At 44.2% G+C, this 10,547-nt stretch overlaps 2 protein-coding genes across 2 annotated transcripts; one reads left to right on the top strand and one right to left on the bottom strand.

Moving 5' to 3' along the window:
- Window positions 1-4,160: 4,160 nt before the first annotated feature.
- On the bottom strand, window positions 4,161-8,865 carry NDUFA1 (NADH:ubiquinone oxidoreductase subunit A1). Its single transcript, XM_003317655.5, has 3 exons — window positions 8,727-8,865; window positions 7,352-7,441; window positions 4,161-4,213 (listed from the first exon to the last, which is right to left on the bottom strand). Exons 1-3 carry the CDS (start codon window positions 8,826-8,828, stop codon window positions 4,193-4,195), a joined length of 213 nt encoding a protein of 70 aa, XP_003317703.1. The 5' UTR covers window positions 8,829-8,865; the 3' UTR covers window positions 4,161-4,192.
- A 95-nt stretch (window positions 8,866-8,960) lies between these two features.
- Window positions 8,961-10,207, top strand: RNF113A (ring finger protein 113A). The gene has a single exon (XM_529135.5). The coding sequence runs from the start codon at window positions 9,126-9,128 to the stop codon at window positions 10,155-10,157; it is 1,032 nt and encodes a 343-aa protein (XP_529135.1). The 5' UTR covers window positions 8,961-9,125; the 3' UTR covers window positions 10,158-10,207.
- Window positions 10,208-10,547: the final 340 nt, after the last annotated feature.

Raw genomic sequence — 10,547 nt, 5'->3', positions numbered from 1 at the left:
TGCTATTTGTGTCCCCACCCTTATGCTGTTCCCTCTGCTTGGAATGTCTTCCCCTCAGTTGTTTGTCTCGTAAATCCTATCCAGCCTTCCAGACAGCTTAGTGTAGACATCCTCTGGAAACGTATCCCTAAGCTCTTTCCTTTCCCCTCAACCCAAGACTGGGTTGCCCCACTTCTGCGCTCCCACAGCACCTTCTGCAAACTTCTGTCACAGCACTTATCCTTCACATAGTTGTCTGTCACTCCCACTGACTGAGTTCCTGCAGAGCAGTTCTGTGTCACATTCGTTTATTTTAGGTCATTTTATTTTTTGGTAGAGATGGGGGTTTCGCTATGTTGGCCAGGCTGGTCTCGAACTCCTGGCCTCAAGTGATCTGCCCGCCTCAGCCTCCCAAAGTGTTGGGATTACAGGGGTGAACTACCGCACCCGGCCTGTGGTGTCATATTCAAATCTGAGGTACAGCACCTGGCATGTAGCATTTACTCAATCAGCGTTTAGTGAAGTAAACCACAAAGAACAATACACTAGGTTGGGAGTCAAAACATCAGGATTCTAGTCCCAGCTCTGCCACTGGCTAAGTGATCATTTGGTTACCAAACAAAAGGCAACGCCATTGTCTTCCTCTTCCTTCTGAATATGTGTGGCTTCCTCTATCTTTTTTCAGTCTTTTCCTATTGACTACTTTATTTGACCCTATAAGTAACAACCTGGTACATGTAATTTCAAACAAGAACCATTCTTCCAAACTTCCAAAGAAGTGAACAGTATGTGTCAGATACTACAATTGCATACAAGACAGAAGAACCCGTTTGTATTTGTATGTGCAAAAAGAAACCCTATTGGCCAGGTACGGTGGCTCATACCTGTAATCCCAACACTTTGGGAGGCCGAGGCTGGCAGATCTCTTGAGCCCAGGAGTTTGAAACCAGCCTGGGCAATATGGCAAAACCCTGTCTCTACAAAAAATACAATTAGCCAGGCGTGGTGGTAAGTGCCTGTGGTCCCAGCTACTCAGGAGGCTGAGGTGGGAGGATCACTTGAGCCCAGGAAGCAGTGGTTGCAGTGAGCTAAGATCTCGCTACTACACTCCAGCCTGGGTGACAGAGTGAGACCCTGTCTCGAAAAAAAGAAAAAAAGAAAAAGAAACACTATTGACCATTTTTGGTTTGAGTTTAATAAAAAAGGATTTTTTTTTTTTGAGCCACCGTGCCCAGCCAAAAAGGATTATTTTTAAAGTAAAAAGAAACCCACGCCAGGTGCAGTGGCTCACACCTGTAATCCCAGCACTTTGGGAGGCCAAGGCAGGTGGATCGCCTGAGGTCAGGAGTTCGAGGCCAGCCTGGCCAACATGGTGAAACCCCTTATCTACTAAAAATACAAAAACTAGCTGAGTGTGGTGGCGGGCACCTGTAATCCCAGCTACTTGGGAGGCTGAGGCAGGAAAATTGCTTGAACCCAGGAGGCGGAGGTTGCAGTGAGCTGAGATCACGCCATTGCACTCCAGCCTGGGTGACAAGAGCGAAAACACCATCTCAAAAAAATAAAAATAAAAAGAAACCCTTTGGGGTGGTGTGACAATTGACAGGTGTTGGGCAGGGGATTAGAGCAACTATTTTCACTGCATACCTCATATTGTTGGATTTTGAGCTAGGTGAATATAACATCTATTTTTTAAAAACTTAATGATAGTAAATAAAACCGAGCAAATGGGATAGTTTCCTAAGCAGCATTTTAACAGGCCTTAAGAGCTGGTGACAGATGGATCTGACATCAGTAGCTTTACCACATCAGATAGAGCTGCTTAAGAAAACCCTTCTAATTGCACTTGCAGGAAAAAAAAAAAAAGAAAAGAAAAAATAAAAGAAATCCACCGTTAAATCTTCTATCTTCAAAGTGCTTTAATCTGGCTCACCCCCTAGCAGTAGAGTACAAAAATAAAGCTCAATTTCACAGCAGATGCTACAAAAAAGGGCAGTGAAGAATTTGGACTCTTAACCGTGAACCTAACCAACTCTACCTGTCATTTTGTAGCCCCTCACTATACAGCTGTGTAGCTGTGACAGTCGTCTAAGGACATAAAAATTTAGGGGATGATCCCTGCCTACAGGCAAAATGGAGAAATAACAGACCTAAAAATCAATAAAAGTAGTAATAGATAAGTCATGTTTTCAACACATCTTCTGTATCCACAACTCCCTAGGTGTACTACTTGCCCTCTTCCTTCCTTTCCAGGGATAGCTTTTTTTGTTTGTTTTTTGTTTTTTTTGAGACAGAATTTCACTCTTGTTGCCCAGGCTGGAGTGCGGTGGCGCAATCTCAGCTCACTGCAACCTCTGCCTCCTGGGTTCAAGCAATTCTCCTGCCTCAGCCTCCAGAGTAGCTGGGATTACAGGCATGCGCCACCATACCCAGCTAGTTTTGTTATTTTTAGTAGGGACGGGGTTTCTCTATGTTGATCAGTCAGGTCTTGAACTCCCGATGTCAGGTGATCCACCGGCCTCCCAAAGTGCTGGAATTACAGGTGTGAGCCACCGCCCGGCCAGCGATAGTTCTCCTAACAGTCAAATTACACAAGGCCTGTGAAGCATTAAATGATAATACAGGTTCTATTAAGTTTGTAATCATGACCAGGCTTTCCTTATACAGTAAAAAGTAAAAGGTCATTGCCGATCAAGGGATGGCACAATCCAGCCACCACTGTAAGTTTAAACACCACTTCCTTCTATAAGCCCCGCCCTATAAAATTAGATCAATGGCAATCACACAGTGCAGGCATGTTCAAGGTAACCAGATCAAATGTTAAATTGGATAAGCAATGAAAAGCAACTTAGTATTCTCACCTGGAAGTGTCATCTGTGGTGTTGCTTTATACACATGGAGTTATCACCATCTTTAGTTTTATCTTTTCAGATCTTCATCTTTGGTTACCTTTAACGTTGAACATGCATCTCTATTTCAAGTGCTCAGTACACTCTCATTTTAATAAACCGAATGATTGCTGTTGCTGTATACTAAAACAAAAATTAACTTAAGCATATACTATTTGTTAGATACTATACAGAATGTATGAAGGTTGAAGGTGCAATCTGTTTTAAACATATCCCAACTGGAATTTTTTTTTTTTTTTTTTGGAGACGGAGTCTCACTCTGTCACTGTCACCCAGGCTGGAGTGCAGTGGCACAATCTCAGCTCACGGCAACCTCCACCTCCCGGTTTCAAACCATTCTCCTGTCTCACACCACCACTGCGCCCGGCCTGGAATTATCTTCTTACACCCCTCTCAGCTCAAACCTAACCAACTGGAATTTTAAACATTGTAGGATCCACTCAGAAAAGGAACTAGAAAAAAAATACTTTTTCTGTATTCCCCTGGTCATCTCTGAAGAAACTATGTTTGTAAAATTTACTAATGTCAGCCGGGCAAAATGGCTCACACCTGTAATCCCAGCACTTTGGGATGCCAAGGTGGGTGGATCACTTGAGGTCAGGAATTCGAGACCAGCCTGGCCAACATGGTGAAACCCTGTCTCTACTAAAAATATAAAAACTGGCCAGCCGCGGTGGCTCACACCTGTAATCCCAGCACTTTGGGAGGCCGAGGCAGGTGGATCACGGGGTCAGGAGTTCAAGACCAGCCTGACCAAGATGGTGAAACCCCGTCTCTATTAAAAATATAAAAATTAGCCAGGTGCAGTGGCAGGCGCCTGTAATCCCAGCTACTCAGGAGGCTGAGGCAGGAGAATCACTTGAACTTGGGAGTTGGAGGTTGCAATGAGCCGAGATTGAGCCACTGAACTCCAGCCTGGGCAACAGAGCAAGACTCTGTCTAAAAAAATAAATAAATAAAGTTAAATAAAATATACTAGTGTCTATTACAATAGTAGCAACTACAATTTATGAAGTATTAGCTGCTAGGCACAGAGACAGGTGCTTGATGTATATTATGGATGTACATTATGTCTATACAAGCCTCACAGTTGCCTTCTAGTTTTTTTTAAGTGATAAAGACTACATTGGGTAGATTGCTTGATTTTGTGTAACATATTTAAAAAAAAGAAATGCATTTTTTTCATTTTATTTTTATTAAGCACTACATAACACATTGCATGCTACATAATACACTGTAACCTTCTAGCAGGGGTAGATGGCCATAACTGAGTTATTTTTTTCATCAATCAGGAAAATGCTTCCTTAATCAATGTTCTCCAAACCCTGAAAAACAGTTTAAAAAGGAGAATGTGACAAGTCTGTTCCCATCAAAGATATGCCATGTACTTTTATTTCCAGTGTCATTAAATGGCATTGTTATTAAAAAGAGTGCTTCCACATCCCACATTTCTCTAACTGCAACAATACATTGGATTAAATTTTATAATCACTAAAGAATAACCTGTAATGATTTCTAGTTTTCATTTTCTGACAGCAGCATATTGCTTTATATGAAACAAACCTTTCCTGACCCCCAATCAGAACTAAAGTCAAGCAACTCTTTACCACCTGGATCTTTTTTTTTTTTTTTTTTGAGATGGAGTCTCACTCCCGTCATGCAGGCTGGAGTGCAGTGATGCGATCTCGCCTCACTGCAACCTGCATCTCCCAGGTTCAAGCAATTCTCCTTCCTCAGCCTCCCAAGTAGCTAGGATTGAAGGCGTGCGCCACCATGCCCAGCTGATTTTTGTATTTTTAGTAGAGAAGGGGTTTCGCCATGTTGGCCAGGCTGGTCTAGAACTCCTGACCTCAGGGGATCCACCTGCCTCGGTCTCCCAAAGTGCTAGGATTACAGGTGTGAGCCACTGTGCCTGGCCTCCACCTGGATCCTTTTACAAAGCACCTCAGTGAGTCAGAGGACAAGAAGGTAAAATCTGTTTTAAAAAATAACAGCCAACATGAGGTAGATACTATTATTCTCATTCCTTTTTTTTTTTTTTTACAAATGAGGAAATGGAGGCTCAGAGAGGTTAAAAGTCACCTGCTTAAGTCCATAAGGAATTAGCAGAGCCAGAATTCAGGGACCCCAACTCCCGAACCCTTCTCTGACAAGCACTACACTATCTATTCAAAATACCTACTGGATCTTACTAAGTTGACAACCAAATACTTCAGAAGCTATAAATTAAAAGATTACACCTGGCGTGGTGGCTCACGCCTGTAATCCCAGCACTTTGGGAGGCCGAGGTGGGTGGATCATGAGGTCAGGAGTTCAAGTTCAGCCTGGCCAAGATGGTGAAACCCTGTCTCTACTAAAAGTACAAAAATTACAGCGCACCTGTAATCCCAGCTACTCGTGAGGCTGAGGCAGGAGAATCGCTTGAACCTGGTGGGTGGAGCTTGCAGTGAGCCAAGATCATTCCACTGCACTCCGGCCTAGGCGACAGAGCAAGACTCCGTCTCGAAAAAAAAAAAAAAAAAAAGGCCTCATCAGTGATGACACTTCTTCTAGGTATTAAATAACATAGTCCAGGTATTTGGTTTACTATTACAGGAAGAACTGCCTTAGGAGAAGTTAAAACTGTATCTTCCTTGGAGCCATCTCTTAGAAATCCTAATTCTGTCTCACATGCTAGGTGATTCTGATGGTTATTCTTGGACCATACTTTGAGAAATATGGCTCCAGGTAAGTAGATATCTATTATCATGTTCATTGGATTAGATTCTCAACTACCTCTCTACTGAGAGGTGTATCACCCAGGTTGAGTCCTTATAATATTACTTAATCACTCTGACCCTTGTCTATAAAATGGAAATACTATTTACTTAGGTTTGTTGTGAGGAATAAATGAGGAAGGAGAAAATATTAAAAAGTAAACATTTTTAAAAGAAGTATGAGAATGAACTACTCCTACAAAATATAAAAACATACTATTAGGGCCAGGAGTAGAGGCTCACGCCTGTAATCCTAACACTTTGGGAGGTTGAGGTGGGCGGATCACTTGAGGTCAGGAGTTAGGAAACCAGCCTGGCCAACATGGTGAAACTCCATCTCTACCAAAAAGTACAAAAAAAAATTTAGCTGGGCATGGTGGCAGGTGCCTGTAATCCCAGCTACTCAGGAGGCTGAGGCACAAGAATCGCTTGAACCCGGGAGGCGGGGGTTGCAGTGAGCCAAGATTGCACCACTGCACTCCAGACTGAGTGACAGAGTGAGACCTTGTCTCAAAAAACAAACAAAAAAAAACACAGAAAAACAAAAAATATACTATTAAGTTGAGCCTTATGAAATGCTACTGCTTGGTCGTTTTTGACCTACAAAAATGGCAATGTCATAATTGAATCAAAATATAAAATTATATTAATTCTTTAAATGAAGTATTGTTGCAGGAATAGGCAGACCTAGAGTATAGAAAAGCACATCCGTGAAACAGGCCCATGTGTACATGGAAATTTAGTTTACCAGAGTGGTATTACAAATAAAAATGAATTGGGTGCTTGGTGGTTTTTTTTTTTTTTTTTTTGAGACAGGCTCTCATTCTCTCGCCCGGGCTGGAGTGCAGTGGTACGATCCTAGTTCACTGCAGCCTCGAACCCCTGGGCTCAAGCTATCCTCCTGCCTATAGCCTGCCTCAGCCTTCTGAGTAGCTAGGACTACTAAACTCTTCTATAAATGGGTAATTGTGATAACTAGCTACCTGTTGGAAAAAAGTAAAGTTAATCCTCCCTTCACATTATACTCCAAAATGACCTGTAGATGTAACCAAATAACTAATTTTTTAAAGAAACTAACAATATTAGGAGAAATTATTTTTTAAAAGTATTTTTATGAGCCAGGTATAGTGGCACACCTGCAGTCCCAGCTCCTCCAAAGGCTGAGGCAAGAAGATCACTTGAGCCTATGAGTTTGAGGGCCAGCCTGGGCAACACAGCAAGACTGTCTCTATTTTATTTTTTGAACGTATTTTTATAATCTTAGATAGAAAAGGCCTTTGTACGGGAGACATAAAAACCTAGAATCCAGAACAACAAAACATGATACATTGAATATCAAAATTTAGAACTACCTGATGAAAAACATCATAAAGTGAAAAAGACAAACAGCAGACTGGGAAAAATGTCATATATAAAATAGACAAAAAAATTAAAGTCTAGAATATATAAAGAACCATAGCTCAAAAAGAAAAAGACAATGGAACAGGCAAAGGATATAGGCAACAATCCACAGAATAAGAAATATATGACAGAAGAAAAACTAAAAAAAAAAAAGAAATATAAAAGATTAAATATGTAAAAAGATGCCAACCTCACTAGTAGATAAGAAAATGCTAGTTATATATTAGCACTGTATGACCCTTGGCAAGGCATTACCAGAACCCACCTCAACCCTGGCAAAAGGCTGGCATCAGAGTGGCATCTTACCTTTGACACATAGTAACGATCAACTCCAGAGATGCGCCTATCTCTTTCCATCAGATTCCAGTGATACCCAAAATGAGCAACCCTTTTTTCCTTCAAATAAGAGACAATTATTGTTGCAGTTTATAAAAGTGAGTGACCCAATTGATAGATATTACAATTTTTAAAAGGGACATTCCAGAGAAATGGAATCATCGTTTAAATAAAAATGCAAATTAGTAGTACAAGAACAGAATCTCCTAAATAAAATCAGACCACTAAACTTTAGGATTAAGTTGGTACCTGTGACTTTTTACACTATTTTAACCAACATGAATATTTTTTCCTTTTTTTTAAAAAAAAAAAAAAGAAAAGAAATATCTAGTTGTTGCCTTTTGGGACACTAAGAAACAACAGCTGTAGATCACACGTGAAGAACAGTAACAAAATCAAAAAGTAAATAAATTTATACTCTGTACTCTAGAGATGATGTGAAGGGCTAGGAAGAGGGGAAAATGAATCCTGATGTAAAAAAACAAGATCTCGCAGTAAATTCCTAAAGGCTTGCAAGAGAAAGTGGGGAATAAAAAAGTCAAGGGTGGCCGGTCGCGGCGGCTCACGCCTGTAATCCCAGCACTTTGGGAGATCAAGGCGGGTGGATCACCCGAGGTCAGAAGTTCGAGACCAGCCTCGCCAACATGATGAAACCCCGTCTCTACAAAAAAAAAAAAAGCCAGGCGTGGTCCCGGCTACTCGGGAGGCTGAAGCAGGAAAATCTATTTTTTTTTTTTTTTTGAGACGGAGTTTCGCTCTTGTTGCCCAGGCTGGAGTGCAGTGGCGCGATCTCGGCTCATCGCAACCTCCGCCTCCTGGGTTCAAGTGATTCTCCTGCCTCAGCCTCCCGAGTAGCTGGGATTACAGGCATGCGCCACCACGCCCAGCTAATTTTGTATTTTTAGTAGAGACGGGGTTTCTCCATGTTGGTCAGGCTGGTATCGAACTCCCGACCTCAGGTGATCCGCTCGCCTCGGTCTCCCAAAGTGCTGGGATTACAGGCGTGATCCACCGCGCCCAACCAGGAGAATCTCTTGAACCCAGAAGGCGGAGGTTGCAGTGAGCGATTCTCAGGCTTGAGCCACCTCTTCTAATCTACCTTCCCGGCCCCCGCGTCGCTACTCTGCCGTAAGGCCCACTCTGATACACCCAGAAACGCTGTTTTTCACTAGAGCAGGATGTGGTTTCTATCGGGCTTCGTTTCGCAAGCCTCAGCTTCTAGGCAACCGGAAGCAAGTAGAGGGCCGACCTCGGAGAGAGGGTTCGCAGGCTGACGGTCTCCCTGCCCACCACCCTTTTCGGAAATCAGCCCGTGGAGTCGGCCCCCGGGCCGAAGCCGGCTTACCTTGCCCCCGTTAGTGAACCTGTGGATGTACGCAGTAGCCAGTCCTGGAATCAACAAGCACACGCCCATGACGGAGAGTCCGGGGAGAATCTCGAACCACATCTCTGCCCCGTTACCTAGGCCAAAACCCTACTTCTGGGTCCTTGAAAGGTGACCTGGCTTCGCCTCTCTTCCCAGCAAGCCCCGCGGCCGCCCGCGAGCGGGGCGGTGCCAGTACGGCTCCGGAAGAAGCGACGGAATCTGCTAGGGCACAAGAGAGACGGGTGCTCGCGCTCTCGCAGTCCTCTTCCGTCAGCGTCTTTTGCTTCGACTCCCGGCGGAGCGCGCAACGTGGAGTGACGTGCAGGGGCCAAGTGCAACCCAGGCAGCCACGGCTGTTTCGGAGCTCGGGACTCTAAAATGGCAGAGCAGCTTTCTCCAGGAAAGGCGGTGGATCAGGTGTGCACCTTCCTTTTCAAAAAGCCTGGGCGGAAAGGGGCTGCTGGACGCAGAAAGCGCCCGGCCTGCGACCCAGAGCCCGGAGAAAGCGGCAGCAGTAGCGACGAAGGCTGCACTGTGGTTCGACCGGAAAAGAAGCGGGTGACCCACAATCCAATGATACAGAAGACCCGTGACAGTGGTAAACAGAAGGCGGCTTACGGCGACTTGAGCAGCGAAGAGGAAGAGGAAAATGAGCCCGAGAGTCTCGGCGTGGTTTATAAATCCACCCGTTCGGCGAAACCCGTGGGACCAGAGGATATGGGAGCGACAGCTGTCTATGAGCTGGACACAGAGAAAGAGCGCGATGCACAAGCCATCTTTGAGCGCAGCCAGAAGATCCAGGAGGAGCTGAGGGGCAAGGAGGATGACAAGATCTATCGGGGAATCAACAATTATCAGAAATACATGAAGCCCAAGGATACGTCTATGGGCAATGCCTCTTCCGGGATGGTGAGGAAGGGCCCCATCCGAGCGCCCGAGCATCTACGTGCCACCGTGCGCTGGGATTACCAGCCCGACATCTGTAAGGACTACAAAGAGACTGGCTTCTGCGGCTTCGGAGACAGCTGCAAATTCCTCCATGACCGTTCAGATTACAAGCATGGGTGGCAGATCGAACGTGAGCTTGATGAGGGTCGCTATGGTGTCTATGAGGATGAAAACTATGAAGTGGGAAGCGATGATGAGGAAATACCATTCAAGTGTTTCATCTGTCGCCAGAGCTTCCAAAACCCAGTTGTCACCAAGTGCAGGCATTATTTCTGCGAGAGCTGTGCACTGCAGCATTTCCGCACCACCCCGCGCTGCTATGTCTGTGACCAGCAGACCAATGGCGTCTTCAATCCAGCGAAAGAATTGATTGCTAAACTAGAGAAGCATCGAGCTACAGGAGAGGGTGGTGCTTCCGACTTGCCAGAAGACCCCGATGAGAATGCAATTCCCATTACTTAGGTTTCCCATAATTCTTAAATTTAAAAAATAAACATTTTGTTCTTTTGGAAGTCTTACTTCGTGTCCTTCCTTTGTAGAGAAAGTGACAGAGAAGGCGGGTGGTGAAGTAGGGTCCTGGATTAAAAGCTTCAAGGTAGGTATAATCAGGATTTTTAGCCCTAGGATAACCATTTTGCCTGTGTTTCTTTTCAGAACACTTTGGCATCAATTATAGGGGTGGGAGTAGTTTGAGAAAAGAGCTATAATTTGCTCGAAGTAACCAAAGCCATGATGAAAGCAAGACCTCTGAGCCTGTTTATTATATCACATTTCTGTATCACTTAATAGTTTACAAAGTACTTTCATGCATTCTTTCTCTTGGGAGCCTGTACTACAAAATATACCCGAGCC

This window comes from Pan troglodytes, chromosome X (genome assembly GCF_028858775.2).
Source record: "Pan troglodytes isolate AG18354 chromosome X, NHGRI_mPanTro3-v2.0_pri, whole genome shotgun sequence".
NCBI classification, from domain to species: Eukaryota; Metazoa; Chordata; class Mammalia; order Primates; family Hominidae; genus Pan; species Pan troglodytes.
This window is presented reverse-complemented; position numbering and strand designations above follow the sequence as displayed.